Source organism: Cupressus sempervirens, chromosome 3 (assembly GCF_028749045.1).
Source record: "Cupressus sempervirens isolate cs-2001-9-10 chromosome 3, ASM2874904v1, whole genome shotgun sequence".
Lineage (NCBI taxonomy): Eukaryota > Viridiplantae > Streptophyta > Pinopsida > Cupressales > Cupressaceae > Cupressus > Cupressus sempervirens.
The window spans coordinates 96,896,492-96,914,919 of NC_143120.1; the positions used below are offsets into that span (position 1 = coordinate 96,896,492).

General features: G+C 35.4%; 1 protein-coding gene across 4 annotated transcripts in view; it reads right to left on the reverse strand.

Moving 5' to 3' along the window:
• The window catches only part of LOC149564957 (general transcription and DNA repair factor IIH subunit TFB1-3-like), a 275,928-nt gene extending 258,672 nt beyond the window's left edge, over nucleotides 1-17,256 (reverse strand). Inside the window, exons 1-5 of one of the 4 annotated variants that reach the window (XM_089818484.1) lie at nucleotides 16,952-17,256; nucleotides 16,742-16,816; nucleotides 16,551-16,634; nucleotides 16,209-16,371; nucleotides 15,601-15,685 (exon numbers count right to left, since the gene is read on the reverse strand). In XM_089818484.1, coding sequence (XP_089674610.1) covers nucleotides 15,601-15,685; nucleotides 16,209-16,319 — 196 coding nt within the window. In that variant the 5' untranslated portion in view covers nucleotides 16,320-16,371; nucleotides 16,551-16,634; nucleotides 16,742-16,816; nucleotides 16,952-17,256. The remainder of the gene's footprint in view (nucleotides 1-15,600; nucleotides 15,686-16,208; nucleotides 16,372-16,550; nucleotides 16,635-16,741; nucleotides 16,817-16,951) is intronic. The other 3 variants (XM_089818486.1, XM_089818483.1, XM_089818485.1) reach the window with 3 other exon arrangements.
• Nucleotides 17,257-18,428: the final 1,172 nt, after the last annotated feature.

The following is an 18,428-nucleotide window of genomic DNA, read 5'->3' on the forward strand; positions in this document are numbered from 1 at the left end:
TTTACCCATACTAAATCTCCTACTTCAAATTCTGTCTCTGTTTCTGATCTGCATGCTTCTTATACTTGTCAGAGGTTTGTTGGAGTTTTGCTTTGACTTCATCATGGATTTCTTTTATGACTATAGCAAATTCTTCTCTTTGGGCACTAACTTGTTGCTGTGAACTCATCTCTCTTAACTCGAAGATCCCTCTAGGATGAATTCCATACACCACTTGAAATGGTGACTTTCCTATACTTCTATTGATGGAGTCATTATATGCAAATTCAGCTTAGGAAAGGATTACATCCCATTTTGATGCATGTTGTCTTGTGAGTGTTCTTAACAAATTGCCCAATGTTCTATTAACTACCTCTGTTTGGCCATCAGTTTAAGGATGGTAGGCTGATGAGAATGATAAATTGGTTCCAAGTTTCCTCCATAAAGTTCTCCAAAAGTGTCATACAAACTTCACATCCCTGTTTGAAACTATGTTGAGAGGTAGCCCGTGAATCCTTATGACTTCCTTGAAAAAGAGATCTGCTATATGAGAAGCATCATTGGTCGACTTATATGGTAAGAAGTGAGCCATTTTGCTGAACCTATCTACTACAACAAATACACTATCATGCCCCTTTTGTGTCCGTGGCAACTCCATTACAAAATCCATCGTTATGCTTTCACAGGGTCTAGATGGTATTGGCAAGGGTTGATAGTCCTTCATTTGTAGTCCTTCCTTTGGCCCTTTGACAAATCATACATGTTTTCACAAAGTTTCTAATATCAGTCTAAAGTTTAGGCCAATAGCAGTACCTCCTAACCAATTCTAAGGTTTTATCCAAACCAAAATGTCCACCCATTGTTCCACTATGCTTCTCTTTGTTAATGTTTGTCCTCATAGAGCACCTGGGTACACATAGTTGTCCTCCTTTGAAAAGAAGTCTGTTTTGTATCAAAATATCAGGAAAATCAGCATGGTATCTTTCACAAGACTCCATACATACCTTGTAGATGTCCTTGAGTGCTTCAATTCCTACACTTTCCAGCTGTATCTAGGAGATAGTCAGATTCCTTCTACTAAGAGCATCAGCAACCTTGTTTGATATGCCCATTTTATGCTTGATGGTGAAGGTATAGACCTGTAAATACTCCACCCATCTCATGTGCCTATCACTTAATTTGTCTTGGCTATTCAAAAAATTGAGTGCTTGGTTATCGATATACACAACAAACTCCTTTGCCAAAAAGTAATGTCTCCACCTTTTGAGAGGTTGAACCAATGCATACATTTCTAGGTCATATGAAGAGTATTTCTACTTGGCTTCATTGAGCTTTTCACTTGAGAAAGTCACTGGTTTTCCTTCTTGACTAAGAACTGCCCCTATAGCAACCTTGCTAGCATCACATTCTACTTGGAAAACTTTGTTAAAATCAAGTAATGAAAGAATTGGCTGCTCACTAACCTTTTTCTTGAGCAATTCAAAAGCTTCATTTGCTGATTGATTCCATGCAAACTTACACTTCCTTCCTCCTTTAATAGTTTCTAACATAGGAGCACATATATGACTAAAATTTCTTATGAATTTCTTATAAAATGTAGCAAGACCATGAAAGCTTCTAACATCTCCAATTGTTTTTGGGGGTGGCTAGGATAGTATAGCACTTACCTTATCTTTATCCATCTTCAAGGTACCTTGAGAGATCACAAAACTAAGATATGTCAGCTCCTCTTGCATGAACAAACACTTTTCTAACTTTATTACCAATTTTTCCTCATGAAGTCTTCTCAAAACCATGTCAATGTGCTCTAGGTGTTCTTCCTTTGTCTTGCTGAAAATTAATATGTCATCTAAATATACTATAATGAATTTGCCATTAAGTCTTTGTGTATTTCATTCATAAGTCTCATGAAGGTACTCGGAGCATTAGAGAGTCCAAATGGCATTACCTTCCATTCATATAATCCATCATTGGTTTTGAATGTTGTCTTCCACGTATCTCCAGCTCTTATCCTTATTCGAGGGTACCACCTTTTAAGTCAATCTTGAAGAAAGACTTTGCAGCTCTCAAACAATCAAACAAATCTTCAATTTTTGGCATTGAAAACCTATATCTGATTGTAATCTTATTAATGGCTCTAGAATCAACGCACAACCTCCAGCTTCCTTCCTTCTTGGGTGCCAAAACAGCAGGTACAGCACATGGGCTTAAGGTTTTCGCAATCAAGCCAGAAACGAGTAACTCCTTTACTTGTCTAGCAATCTCCTCACTTTGTTGAGGTGTCATCTTGTATGCAGCCTTATTGAGTAAAATAGCTCCAGGAATGAAATCAATACAATGACTAATGTCTCATATAGGTGGTAAAGACTTTGGCTTACCTTCTGAAATCAAACCTTCATACTTATCCAAAAGTTCTTTCACTCCATTAGGAATTGCCTTCTTAGTTTCAGCCTCCTTTTTGTCATTTCCAACAGGTTCTTGTGGTTGTGGGTTAGGCATCAAAAGAAAACAAGGCTTAGGTTCATCCTCATGTCCCATAAGAATTCCTTTTTGTCAACCATCATAATTTTGGCTTCCCTCTCTTTATTTTCTTCCACTTCCTTATGATCAGCAAATGGAATCAATCTAATCACCTTTCCATCCTTCTTGATGGTGTATATATTGAGTTTTCCATCATGTTGTGCCTGCAAATCATACTGCCAGGGCCTACCAAATAATAGGTGGCATGCATCCATGTCAACTATATCACACAAAATTATGTCCTTATACTTTCCAATCTGAAAATCAACCCATGCTTGCTCATTAACAAGAGTTTGTTGACCCTTTGTTAGCCATGAAACCTTCTAAGGAAAAGGATGAGGTATTCTCCTAAGTTTTAACTTCTGAAGCATCTCAAGAGAAACTAAATTCTCAGTAGATCCTAAGTCAATAATGACTTTACATACCTTACCTCCGGGTTTGCAAGCAATCCTAAAGATAATTTTCCTTTGTGGTGGTTCCATGGTAGTAGGCATTTTCAAAAGTGTTGTTTTCATCATTGAACTTTCTCCTCTTTCAGGTACACTATCTGTGTCAGCCATCTCCTTCTCTTGGTATTCATCATCTTGTACCAAATGTGTTCTTCTTTCACCTTGTGAACTTGAACTAGCTCTATCCAGACACCTAGATGCATAATGTCCCTCCTTATTGCAATTGAAACAAATGATCTAACTTGCCCCTCTACCACCAAATCCACCTCTTGAATTGCCTCTTCTACCTCTGAAATTTCCTTTGCTTGGACTAGTTTCTTGCTTTATCTCCTTATGATCTTCATGGTTTTGTCCTCTTCCTTGGAAATTTCCTCTTCCCCTTTGATTTCTTCCTCTTCCTCTGCTATTTTGTACTTGCCTTCTTTTCAATTTGGCTTCCACCTTCAATGCTAGTTGATAACATTTTTGTACTGTATCAGGACACAATAAATTAAGTTCTTCTTGAATGTTCAACCTCAATCCATTGAGATATCTAGCAACTTTTACACTTTCACATTCACTCTACTTTGCCCTTAGGCTTAATTTTTGGAATTCTTCAGCATAGGCTATGACATCTAGCTCCTTTTATCTTAAACTTTGTCTCCTTTGATGAAGTTGGATTTCATAATCCTCAGGTAAGTATGTTTCTCTCATCTTGGCACACATCCTTTCCCATTAAGTTATCATGTTCTTACCTTCTTTGACCCTTTCTCCTTGGGTGAAATTCCACCAAGTGAGAGCTGGTCCCTTCAACTTTGACTTGGCAATTTTTACGTTGTCCTTTTCTACTATATTTTCCCATTCAAAATGGTCGTTCAAGGCTTCTATCCAATCCACAACAGCATCAGCATCCATCTTTCCCGAGAAGATGGGTAGGTCACCTTTGGCATCCTTCTTGCCTACTCTTTCAAAGGCTTCTATCAAGTATCTCTGGTTTACAGGTAAGTTAACCACCTCCTGCTCAGGGGTATCCTCTTCTTCCCCTTCTTCCTCTTGCTCTGAGGAAACCTTTGCTCTCTTTTCCATCCGACCCTTCAGCTTCTCAAATTCATCCAATAACCACTTATTGGTTTTCTCATGTTCTTGCATCTTCTTTGCCAATTCAGCATTGGTGACCATGTTTGATGTTTCAACTTCTAACTCTGATCCAGACATAAAATCCAATTGCCTCAGGAGCTTTCCCCAAGCTCTAATACCAAAAATGATGCAGAGATAAACTCAACAGAAGCAAAAACAAAATGAACCAGCACCAGAAAGAGATAGATAATAATATTCTTCTAATCGATTCATTAGATGAACAGTATATACACTTTGCTCTCCTACAGATTTCTTCTCCCCATAACTTCGTATTCCAAAAACTTGACTAAACCTAAACCTAAAAACTCTATTTATACTTGCTAGGACGGTCTACGAAACATTCTAGATTATTACAAAATAGGAAAACTGACCCAAAGAGACTTCCTGTCAAAACGGCTTACAGACTATTCTAGATCACTATAGAATAGGGAAGAATGACCCCACAATGGTCTGAAAAAATCCCAAGAAAAGATCTTATCCTAAACAATTTCTAGTGCTCGGTAACTTTTGCAACTCGGTAGAGTCTGAAATGTGGCAACATGTATAATTTTTATGTGGGTGCTCCTGCAACACAAGGGCCTTTGCATACTGTTTACGTAAATATTTTTCTCTCATATAAGAATCTTCATCTATGCCCTGAGTAATGAATTGTTCATGCAGCTCTTTTAACTCTCCTTTTATCCCTAATTTCTCATTGAATATGTTCTTGTAAGACTCTATGTTCCAATGTAATCTGCTTTAAATATTGCAATTTTTTGAAAATAATTAAAAGCTTTATTACCAATAAATTTTGGAGTGTCTCCACCAACTTTTCACTAAAGATCTATAATTGTTGTCCCTCAACTACATAGCCTCAAACTTGAAAGAGCATCTTTTTGGGGTGTCATCTTGAATCCTGAGACAGATTGGATAGTGATCAGACCCAATAATCAGTAAGATCTCAGCCACACACATCCAACAAATTTCAGACCAATCCCCAACAATAAAGAAGCGGTCAGGTCTCTCAACAATATTTAAATGTCCACTCCTCCTATTGGTCCATGTAAAGTCTCCCAATCTGAAAGGTAGTTCAATTAGACCATTATCCAGCACAAAGACAAAGAAGTATTTGTGGCTTTGACCATTCCATCCAACTCCCCCAATTTATCAAAGGAGCATAGAAGGCATTGAAATTACCCCCAAAAATGTACAAGTTTTCATGTCCTATTTCAAAATATTAGATAAATCTTGCCGCTATACTTTCCTGAGATTTGGGTTGATAGGGCCATACATGTTTAGGACAAAAAAATGGTGTGTGGTTGTTTTAAATTGACTTTCAATAGTTGCCACCATTTGTCTCGTCTTTTCACTTCTACCTCAACAACAAAAATTGCGCCATAGGGCAGCAAGTTCTCCCGAGGTTCCCCGAGCCTCATTAACTAACAAGTGTGGCTGTTTTAAAATGAATTTCAATAGTTGCCACCATTTGGCTTGTCTTACCACTTGCGCCTCAATAACAAAATTCCACCATAGGCTAGCAAGTCCTCCCGAGGCTCCCTGAGCCTCAACTAACTTGCAACTCCACTGTTGAAAGCATCTTGAGAAAAAGTCAAAATCTTCTACCTTATTTTTTGTCTCTTGAAGTAAAGCAATGTTTGTGAATCTTGTTACGGGCATTGCAGCCGCTGACATTCCACTAGGGTCCTTGTTGCCTCTAGAAAAAGGCAGGCCTTTTCCTGATCTTAAATTACTTAGGCCAACAGCATTTCCTGTCATTTCCAACTTAACCCTATTGGATTTGGGTCCCACTACTTCTTCTTCCCCACCTTTTCTCTATTTTGAAGGGAGGATGCTTGATCCAAAGACCTTTTTAAAACCACTCCTAAGCAAGACAAACTTCCCAAATCATTCTCCAAATCCAAAACTCTTATAATTCATCCTAAGTTTCTGAGTTTGTGGAGTTACCACTGTTGTCTTTCACTCTAAAAGAGATCTCAAGGTTCTAATGGGAGAGCTTTGGAAATCCTTGCATATATGTTCCTCTATCTCTGTAACTTGTATGCCCCTTTTCTCAATGCCACTAAAACATAGATCAGGCGATAATAGTTTCCATCTTACCCATGTTCATCATAGTTGTGGTCTTGGGTGTCTCTGTCGCAAAATGATTCAATTCCCTCTCTTTGTGCTCAAAATGATTCTTTTATGAGATTGAAGTATTGCCCCTTCCCTTCCATAAACTAAGGCCCACTATTGAGTATTTTGTCTCTATCATGAGTCATGGAACATATAACCAAATAGAAACCATCTGCTAACCTTTTGATCTTGACACCCTCATCCCATTGCTCATGCAGACCATGCACCCCCCACCTTGAAAAATGTCTTATCCTTGAGAAACAGACTGACTCACTCCATTCCTCATTTTCTATCAAAAGGGAAATGACCCTACTGTAACTAGAATTTGGGCTTACCTCTGAGACCTGGCAACCTCGAAAAAAGGATTTTGTATGTCAAAACTTGTCGTGCACCATCTTAAAATCCACAAGTTGTTCAAACCCCATTCCTGTTCATGCCCTAAGAAGCCTATCTATAGAATCATCATTAATTTTCTAGTGATTAGGGTTCATCAAAGCCTTGCCTGTCCATTCACATTGATACCTTCAAAAATTGTATTGACCTCTTTTGAAATGCCTATTGAGTGGCCATCTGAAGCCTGCAACTCCTCCGTATTGTATTCCTTCATGTTGCATGAAGCTTCGCAACAGATGCCTCTTCACCATCTCGCTTTGCTACCATTCTATGCTTGATATTTAGCTATATAATCAAGTATAAATTATAGATAATGTGAATTTTATAATATGTATATTTTTTTTTTAATATTCAAATTTTTACACATGTATGATTTTGTAAATTATAATTTGTATATTCAATTTCACCATTAACATTGGACTTCAATTAAAATAGTGGTTGCTAGAACCAATGACTTGCAAATCTTTTACTTCAACTAAACAAATATCTTTCCTAGAAACTACCCCATATAAAGGACTTGCCAATTGCCATTATGGCATGTAAAGTATTAGAATTGTGAAATATGATTTAAAAACGATTTCTCAAATATTAAAATACCCCTACAAAACTCGTTGCCTCAATCACCATGAAATTCTTAAAACACTTCAAAATGGTTTCTACTTTATAGACTTAGCCAGTACTTAATCTCGGACTTGGACAGCCATTTGATGACTGCCCTCTTTAAAAGTCTGATAGTTTTTTTATCTCAATTACTTCATAGATAGCTATTTGGTGACTGCCCTCTTAAAAAGTTGAGAGGATATATGCCTATGTAATCATCAATATGAAAATATCCATGTTCTACTATTCATTTTGATCTCAGGTACTTCCTATACTTGGCTAGTATTTGATCTCACACATAGGCAACCGGTTGTGAGCATAATTGGAGTCCTTTTTAACATGGAGATTCCAAAAAATGCAACCATTTAATACAAAAACAGATGAATGACTTGGTGTTTGAACATCACAGCCTCCGCTTGAAGCTAAAGAAAGATCACAGTAGGAGTTCTAATAACTTGCACTCATCTGAAGTTGTATTCATTGTGCTTTTCACTTGTAGGCAAAGAATAATTTCTATGTGGACAGAAACAAGAAATATTGTGGAAGACTCCCCAATTGACCTTAACGAGACGGATCCAAACTCTAAGTGGATTATTGTGTCTTTTGATGATGATAGTGTAATTATGTTATTGAGCTTGATGATTTGGAACTCATGGAACAAATTAGTGTTCCAACTCATATGTTGCAAGACTTAGAGCACACACTTTACAAGGAGATGCATCATCAGGGCCTTATGTCCCCTAGGATGTTATTGGCTACATTTGATTTTTTGTAACTCTATGCTTAGTTTATAGTTAATTTTGTAAGAAGTTAGAAACTATAATGTAAATGACATTTTGACATTTGTCTCCATCTATGATATTGCGGTATGTTTTGTGCAATGTAATCAGTGATATGAAAATAAACAATGAAAATCTATTTTCTACAATAATGGGTTGAACTCTATATTTGATTTGCTATAATATATCTATGCTGTAGAAATACCATTTAATGTTTTTTTTCAAAGTAGTTTTAGACTATTTCTCTTCATTTTTTTTCATTTTTTTCATTTTTTTTCATTTTTTTTTAATCCAATTTTTTCCTGATTTTTTTCAAGAAGTCCTACTCCTTTTGGTTTGTCAAATTATTCCCAAAATGACTTATGCTTCTATGGTTATTGCAGAGCCTGATAATTCACATTCCATCCATTATTGCTATTGGAGATAGCTCAGGCAGTCTGGGAGAAAGTGCAAATTGATACGAAGTTTATCAGGATAAGTGTACGTGGATAAATTTCATACTGGTGAGCATTACAGTAACACCTCAAAATTTCAGTAAGATGCCCAAGTATTTCAGCATGGCAACCAAATAATGTATTGTTAAGTTTCAACTAAAGTTTTACATTTAAAAAAAGGGGTTTGCATTAAGTGTACCCCAGGGACATGTCCCAAGGGTTTTCATAATGTTTGCCCATCTGGAGCGGGGAATATTTCCTGGTAAGTCTCATCTTATCATTCTTCTGTATCATTGTAGAAACTCAAGAACTTATCATTCAGATCAAATTAAAAAAAAAAGTTACAAAAATGAATTTAGAAACTTCAAAGAAAATGGGAAGCGAAAAGACTAACATGGCACACCAATGGAGCTCCAAGCAATTTAATGCTGCTAAAAGTGCTGATGAGCAATAAGTGACTAAAGGACTTGCATTTATTGAGTCAGAAGATAGTCAGGTGATTCTACAACTTGGTAATTAAAGTGCACATATACACCATACATGCCATACTGATTGGTACAACACTTCTCTGATAAGAGTATAAGCAAATATGTTTCGGTAGTTGACCACTAAACTTGCTACTTCAAACAATGTGGCTGCTTTTTTGTCAAATTCAACTCCCATGTGGCACCTAATATAACCCTTTTGCCTCATATTTAAAAAGGACCTTTCAAAGTCGAGCTGAATTCTTGTACAGAGGTGAATTATATAACCCTTTAAAAACAATTCACTTCTGTTGCCCAACAAAGACCCTTGCTGATTTGCAGTCATTTCCGTCTTATTTAAAAAAGAAACATACTGAAAACCGAAAAAAAAAAAAAAGAAACAAAACATCTTTATGCCTTTCTTGCAGTTTGTCATGCTCAAATTTTCAACATTCCCATTTTAAGATTTGTCCTAAATTCAAGTCAGTCAACTGGAATCATTCGAATGCCTCAAATCATCATCACTACAGGTTTATCAAGTTCAAAATCATTAATTGTCAGTGTTGGCCATAGGTGATTCGGAATTGTATTTGGTTGTCTTAAAATCTCATTAAAGTACTCAAGTCAAATCGTAAGGCTGTGCAACCTCGTCCTTCCAGAGATATTTAAAGGTTCAATAAAATCACCACGACTAGAGAGGGAAACTTCAGTGCACTTTAATGAGTTTGCACACTCTGCAGTAATATATCCATTGTTTACATTTTCTCAATTCACAATCTCACAAAACTGCAAGAAAACTCAGCAAATCTGAAAGATATTAAAAGGGAAGCTTTCAAAATTCATTTATGTTTACATCAGAGCATCTCCATGTCTTAATACATTTGCAATTGATCTGCAAGTTATGCTATTGCTATCAAGATTCAACTATGTAGTTTTCTGAGTCAAACGCATTGAACCGTGCCTCATGAGTGGTGGTTCACACGAACTCATCTCTCATTAGAATGAATGGAACACTTAGCACTCATTGCATCTAGTTGATTCTCACAGAGGTAAAGCACCAGGATTTCCTGAGAGATCATCCATGCCAATACTAATCCAGCTCAAGCGTGCTTAATTGCAAAGCTTCCTCCATGGTTAAACCCATTCTACTTGCAACCTCATTTGCAAAACCTTCACCAAGTGTTGTGCCTTATGCAATATTCATCAGAAAGTCCCTAATGCTCATCAATCATAAGTAGGAGATATTTTCCATAGCAAGTCAAATTGTGATATTGCTATCATAATTCAACTATGTAGTTTTTTGAATCAAACTCATTGACCCATGTTTCATGAGCAGTAATTCAAACAAACCCATCTCTCATGAAAATGAATGGAACACTTTGCATGCATTGCATCTAGGTGATGCTCCCAAAGGTGAAGCATCGGGACTTCCCAGGAGGTTACCCGTCTAAGTACTACTCCAACTCGAGTGTGATTAACTACAAAGTTTCCTACATGGTTAAACCCACTCTGCTTGCAACCCCATTTGCAAAACCTTTGGCAAGTGTTGTGCCTTATGAACCTTTCATTACAAAGCCCCTTAAGCTCATCAATTGATAAGTATGAGATAATTTTCACAAGTCAGATTGTGATATTGCTATCAAGATTAACTGTGTAGATTTTTTAGCCTCATTAACTCATGTTTTATAAGTAATGGTTCACACGAACCCATCTCTCATGAGATTGAAGGAAACACTTAGCACTCATTCCATCTAGGTGATGCTCCCGGAACTTCCTAGAAGGTCAACCTTCCTAGTACTACTCCAGCTCAAGTACGCTAATAGAGTTTCTTCCATGGTTAAACCCACTCTGCTTGCAACTCATTGAATGTTAAGTGTTCCATTCATTCTCATAAGAGATGGGCTCGTGTGAACCACTACTCATGAAACACGGGTCAATGAGTTTGACTCAAAAAACTACACAGTTGAATCCTCGTAGCAATATCACAATTTGACTTGTTGTGGCTAATATCTCCTACTTATCAAGGATAAATTTGCAGAAATTTGGGGTTTTCATGCATAATTACAAGTTTATATAAAGTGCATGTTCCCCCCAACATCACAACAAAACTTTCACGGTGCTATTTTGACTTCCTACCATGAATTAAGTTCTAGAATGTATTTAAGAGGCAATGACAGACAGTGCATTTGTAGAAATTGCAAGTTGAATACATTTCTTTAACAAAAGTTTGACAATTTATGAATAGCGAGGCCATGCACAAACAAAATTAAAATATTTGCACATTATGTTTCTTGCATTTATATCCAAAGGTTTTGATGAGTTTTTAAAAGATTTGAAGCTTGAGCTATTAAATACACATTTGCATGGAATATACAAGCATAGCTCAAAAGCATAGAATTTCCTTAAGGAGACACAATTTCAAGAGAAAAAAACTAACACAAAATTGGTTAATGTGTTGACAAACCCCAAAATCCCGTAATCCCTTAAGAAACGACAGTTTTAGGGGTTTTATTGTTTGAATTCCCTCAACAAAGGGGGTTTTTGGAGATGTTATGCACCATTAAATAACGTTTACAAATATATCGTCAAGCCCCAAAATCCCACCCAACTTACTTGCAAAGGCGAGATAATTCCTTTGTATTAATATTAAACAAGTAGCAGTAGATGCATTCCATCATTGGAGTTTATATTGATAGGGCTTGCCCAGTGGTTGCAAGTGTTAGTTTTTCGAGATCGCTGCAAATGTAATAGCACTGCCTCTATGGTATGTGTTTTTCAAATGCAGCAACCTCTTGCATTTATCCATGGTTTAAGACAAGAAGAGACATGTCCCCTTGCCCAGTTGTTGCAAATGTTAGTTTTTCGGGATCACTGCAAATGTAATAGCACTGCCTCTATGGTATGTGTTTTTCAAATGCAGCAACCTCTTGCATTTATCCATGGTTTAAGACAAGAAGAGACATGTCCCCTTGCCCAGTTGTTGCAAATGTTAGTTTTTCGGGATCACTGCAAATGTCATAACACTGCCTCTATGGTATGTGTTTTTCAAGTGCAGCGACCTCCTGCATTTATACCTGGTTTAAGACAAGAAGAGACATGTCCCTTTAAAGGACATGTCTATTCATTAATTTAATATTTAAGATTAATAATTAGACAATAGTTATTATAAGATTACACACACGCATTAATTGTCTAATGATTATTAATCATAATAATCAGTCATACCAATGTATCTCATGGTTAAATCAATCCGACTGAAGCTATAACAATAACAGCAAGCAAAAATATACTCTATGTTTTTGAAACTTGACATCAATGGAAATGGAAGCCACCCCCACAAGCACAATTCATTGGCAAATAAAAATTAGTGTTGGGAAGCTAAATATTAAAAGCCCCCTTATGTTCAGATGGTATTGAAGGCATGGCAAAGTATGCTCTAAAGGAATATTTATTATTCAATCGAGTGTGGCAGTTGTAGATATTAGTAAAAAGTGTTAAAGAGTTTATGATAACTTCTAGTGAAATCCCTAATAAAAATGGATTTAAAATGATGCGAATGTGGATTTTCTAGCAAGTCCCTCTGTGCCAATAGATAATCGTAAGAATAATGAGCCTATGATGATACCAAAGATAAATATTAGAGTTGTAAATTTTACTGTGCAAGATTTAATAGCATACATACACAAAATTGAAAACTTATGTCACGATCTTCATATGGTGACTAAGCACGTAGTGGTACAGAGCATAAAGGCATCATGGAGCTAATGACTGGGTATACTATGCCCCTTCAAGAGAATGATCATTTGATGTGAGCTATGTAGTGGGTGGAGGTATTTCAAGGTTTCAAATTCTAACACTTCAAGGTGGCAGTGGATTTTGTGCCCCTTGTTGAGTTAAAAGCACTGTAAAGCAATGGTGCTTATAATATGGTGCATAGCCACTAAATTGATGGCTCTTCCTGTGAGTAGAATTGCAAATTTGGCTGTGATTCACTTCCCCTGGTTTAAGATAGTTGCACTGAGTTCTTTTTGTTCAGATATTTTGGGCTTGTTGGTATATGCTAGTGGTGGTTATAAGTTATGGGCTAAGTTACTAATTGTAATGTCCCCGTTTTTTGTGAGACTATGCAATTGATGGAGTTAGCTCATCATAGAAACCCTCATGAGCTGACAAGGCGATTTGGGAGTCCCACTTGTGGACTTACTATTTTTAGTAAGTCTATTTTTTACAGTTACTATTTTTGGCAGTGCAGTGGGTGGCTCTAGTAGTTGGTCGTCACCTGCAGTGGATGAGGTTAATAATTGCATGAGCTCTTACTTATTAGTTAATTATTAAAGTTGCATTATTATAATAATATTTATGTTATTATAAGAATGACAATTAAGAGATATTTCTAAAAGTGCGTTGGAAAGTTTAAAGTGTTGAGTTCTTTTGAGTTCTTTTGGGAAGCTTCCATAATTTCTGAAGTGGAGTTATTTAATAAAACTTTGTCCAACAAAGCATTATAGAAAGGAGCTCATGTCATTGGCAAAAAACGCTTGAATAATTATTTGCTTTTGTTGTCTTTGTGATATTCTGAGGATCTGATTTTTTACACACTTGCTGAGGTATAAGGGTCTCATTTATGAGTGCTGTATTTGCAAGTTTGTTGCTGAAGTGTAGCAAAATTGTCATTATTTCTCTATTGTATCTATTGTGGTTGAGAAGAGAATTTATTTGCATCTTCTATTTCTGTGCTACTGTTGCTTTGGAAGAAGGTTTGGCTGAGAATTGCAGTGAGTTCAATTATGAGAATTGTAAGTCTGAAAATTAGAGTCTTCCTACTGTACATTCTGTTATTGGGAGACGTCATTGTTTGGAATCTAATTGCATTATCATTGAAGGTCAATCTGCATATTTGTGGACTGCTGAGAGTCTTTCATTTCTCCAAGAGGCCGCGTTTTGCATGTTTGCAAATACATATCACCCTACAGGCTGCAATCTGGTTTTTGAGAATAGCTGTTCACACTTTGGCAGCGATTTGGCCATTGGGGTTAATAAATCTGCTCCTACATACAAGTTTCAGAAGTTATTGTGATTTTTCTCAAATGCAATAGAAACTTAATAATGACATGATTATTATTTGGTCTCATTGTTCTAGTTATTGCATTCTCCATTCAGTATTAGTGGTTATAGAACACTTTCAGAATTGCATGCAAACAAATAAGGAAGAAGTTGTAAATCAGTTGTTTGATATTCATTTATATAAGAGTCTTCAATGTTTGATTTATCTAGTAATTATGAGTAGCTCATTACATATCCTAGTATTGTGCTAGAAAGTTAAAAAATCATATGCAGAGTGATAGCTGAATTGCTCACCAATTGTTTGACAAAATGTCAAACCACTAATTAGTGTGGAAATTGATGATTGTTTGAGCCATAACCGATAGGGGTTTTTACACCAATTTGGGTGAGGATGCAGATGCGGGTAGGAGATCTGGTGCGCGGATGCATAAAAATAATTTACTGGGGTTATGGATGTGTTTATATATATATATATATATATATATATACATATATATATATATATATACATATATATATATATATATACATATATATATATATATACATATACATATATATATACATATATATATATATATATATATATATATATATATATATATACGCACGCGCGCGCACACACATACATACGTACGTACGTACGTACATACATATGCAAGAATATACAGAATTAAATCATTGATAGTATGATACTTCATCATTGATCAAGATAAATATTAAATGTCAATTGATAGTTCACAAATATTACTTACGTACATACATACATACATACATATGCAAGAATATACTGAATTAAATCATTGATAGTATGATACTTCATCATTGATAGTATGATACTTCATCATTGATCAAGATAAATATTAAATGTGAATTGATAGTTCACAAATATTACTTACTTACATACATACATATGCAAGAATATACTGAATTAAATCATTGATAGTATGATACTTCATCATTGATCAAGATAAATATTAAATGTTAATTGATAGTTCACAAATATTCAAATAAGCCATATCATGTAGGTCTATGTTCATTATTCCAATCATAAACAGAAAAACATTACAATTGCAAAATCAAAATGTAGTTCATAATTCAATGTTCATCAATCAAAATTCAATAATCAGAATCATAGGGATTATCAAAAAATTCATCCTCAGCTGCTGCAAGTTCAAGATCATTTGAACCCAAAGCAGTTACACCTGCACTAGTGCACCATTTTTTAAGTGAATTCAGAACATGTTTAGTGGATTCCCAAGGTAGTTCAACATCAAAAAATTATATTGATAATAAACTGAAATTGGCCCATGTTTTAAGTGATTTGTTTAATTTCTCAGTTGCTTTTTGGTGTTTTTTCCGTTCCTCGGCGCCCAGATGCTCAGTGATGCTCACAGGGAGCATTATAGCTCCTTGAGAATGCACATCGGTGCACTGGATGTGCATCTGCATCTATCCATGGGGGGCTGTAATACTCCCTGTGAGCTTCCGGGTGCACCAAAATCAGCATCCATCTCCAAATGCATCCAAATCCAGATCTAGGGCATCAGAATTTAGGCAATCATCAAGAAGGTATTGATCGTAGGTGTTTTATTCAGGGCCTCAGCATTTAGGGAATCATCATTAGCTGAAACAATATAAAACAGAAGAATTCATCAAGCTAAGAGAGGGAAACTGGAATAATATGTACCTTTTATGGTTTTAAAATTCACATCAAGCTTGAGAGCAGAAGACGACCTTGGATCATTTGGAGTGAATGTGAACCTATTCTCTGTCTGTCAGACGAAAAGAAAAAATGTGTTACTTAAAATAACATATAATAATTAATTAGAAAAATTAAATGTATGTTTACTTGAAAGATTTTTGAAAAAACTAACGCATGTTTTGTCTTCTTTAAGTCTACTATTATAGTGTGTCAATTATCTTACCCTGTTGATTTCCAGCCCAACTTCTTTAGTCATTTGCAAACTTAAATTCTTGACTCTGTGTGATATGTTTTTGTTAACTGTATACCCATCTCTATCTCTTGAGGAAACCATTTGATATAGTTCTGAATCTTATTAGTGTACAATTACAATATATACATTTTATTTTAATTTCTTAAACGGTATGACATACAAAATTTGAATTGCATAAAGCAGAACGTTAGACTGCAGAATGTTCATAAGTGAGTCTGCCTCTTTAAAGCAAAGTTCTCGTTTGTAGTTCACCCACTTAGGAAAAACCCTAAATAAAATTAACCTGAAATGCATTTGAGAGAAAGGAAAAAGTTTTTATGTAGCCGGAACTGTTAGATACCAAAATCAAAACACCACGAGTGCCTGGGTCCTTCACTTTAGTCTTGTATGTGGCACGCATTGTTGCCAGGGGTGTCTCCATATTCGATACTTCTTCAACTCTACAAATCATAAACAAACTTCCTGCTTTTTTTACCTTTCTATTTTCTCAACATACAAAACCACTGCAAAAACAGCATCACACAGGAGCTTTAATAGGAAACAAAGTCTACAAAGAAGGCGAAACAAAAAGATCAGGTTGTCTAAAAAAATATTTTACTTCTTTTTAATTTCTCTACACTCCCACCTCCCAGAATGCTCAGATCAGCCCCAGAAAGGAGAAAGAAATTGGAAAAGTTTGTACCTTCTGTGGTTTTAAAATTCACATAATGCTTGAAGACAGAGGATGATCATGGATCATTTGCCATAAACGTGAAGTTATATCTGCCTATGACATGAAAAGTAGATGCATGTTACTTGAAATAGCATAAAACTAGCACTTGCAAATCAGGAAGTGCAAGGGATGAAATAATAGGGAATTAGAGGGAATGCCACCATCGTCCTATTCCTGCACCCAACCATTATCATCCTCATCCTTGATTTCCCACAAGCCAAAGTATTTCGTTACACCTGATAAATAAACATATGCAGCAACTGAATAATTAGACCTCTATAAAGATGCAAACTGCAAACTATTGCTCAATGTTATTTGTAAGGAAATACATGAAATACCAGGCCAAGTCATTATCTCAAAATAGAACTCACCCACAAAACTTAAAACAACTATAGCCACAAAGTTCGAAATTCGGCAAACTTCAGAACATGAACGAAAAATCGTTAAACTTCGCCCAATATTCGGAGAGGTAAAGACCGTAGGTATTTTTTACAGAATATGTTTCAAAAGATATGGTGTCGGGGGATTTCGTATGTCAAGCAGCGCACATTTTCTGGGGTTTTCGTAGGTCAAGCAGCAAGATTACTGACAAATAGAACAAATCGTGACAAATAGTTGCGCGTACAGCAGGTTTTCAGGTTTTCGTAAATCAAGCAGCGCGAGCAATTTTAATGATATCCAAAGGTCCATCTATTGGTTTTGCTTTAAATTTTTATCTTTTTCCTTGTTCAAATAAAACTTACATTCGAGTTTGTTTTTATTTCGATCTTTTCCTCTTTTCAAATAAAACTGGCATTCGTAATTTATTTTTCAAATAAAATTTACAGTTTTATATTTATATGTTTTGTTTTTCATCAAATAAATTAAAATGTAATATTTAAAAATATTAATCCATTATAATATATTTATATTGCACAATTTAATTTTAATTTTTTTAATCAAAATAATGTATAAAAATCTTTAATTTATAGACAAATAAATGGATATTTGGTCATTCAAATTTTATCAATGCTATATTCGAACTCAAATCTTGTGACATAGACTATACCTCCATTTAGAAAATATGAAAATTTTCACAATATTTTAACAAGTGATTTCAACCACAATTGTTTAGATTGACATCATACTTTTGACTAGTAACAAGAGAACTAGTAGAGTTGACCAAAATATATAGTCAAGACAACTTCACAATTTAACAAATAGCCTTTACATGAGCCCTATAATTGGTCATGTTATGTTGAACTTGGCACAAAATGGTCAAATAGAATATGAAGAATACTTGGGATCTAATCAACACATTGTTCATAAATTTGTAAATATATCCTCAATCTTTGTTGCACATTGTTCTGAGCAAGTTACTATAGCTACATCATTGATGACCATGGACTTTATAGTGTAATGTTCTAATGTTTGAGGAAGTTTGTACTAGAGGGTTATGGGAATTTGATGTTCTATATACAAGCATAATTGGAAAACACATTGTATTGTCAAAACACCACCCACTTGATCATTATTTTTGGCTTATTCTAGGAACCATGTGGCAACCAATGTCCCTTAGCTTACACTCTATGGTGTCCACCAAAAGTTGTTTGATAAAGCAACTTCTTGTCTACCATATGGTCCTTATAATTTGTGTTTTATGCTAGTTACTATTGTTATTTCACAGTCATTGAAATCAAACCTTCCCTCAAAAGTATTATAATGTCACCCAGAGTTCTCCAAGTGCACAATCTAATAGTTCTAATTAGACTTGAAAATTTTCCACACCCAGAGGATAAATGGGCAAGCATAGAAAATTAGAGTGGAACCTCTTATTAATAGTCCATGTCTTTTTTCCAGGTTTATAAG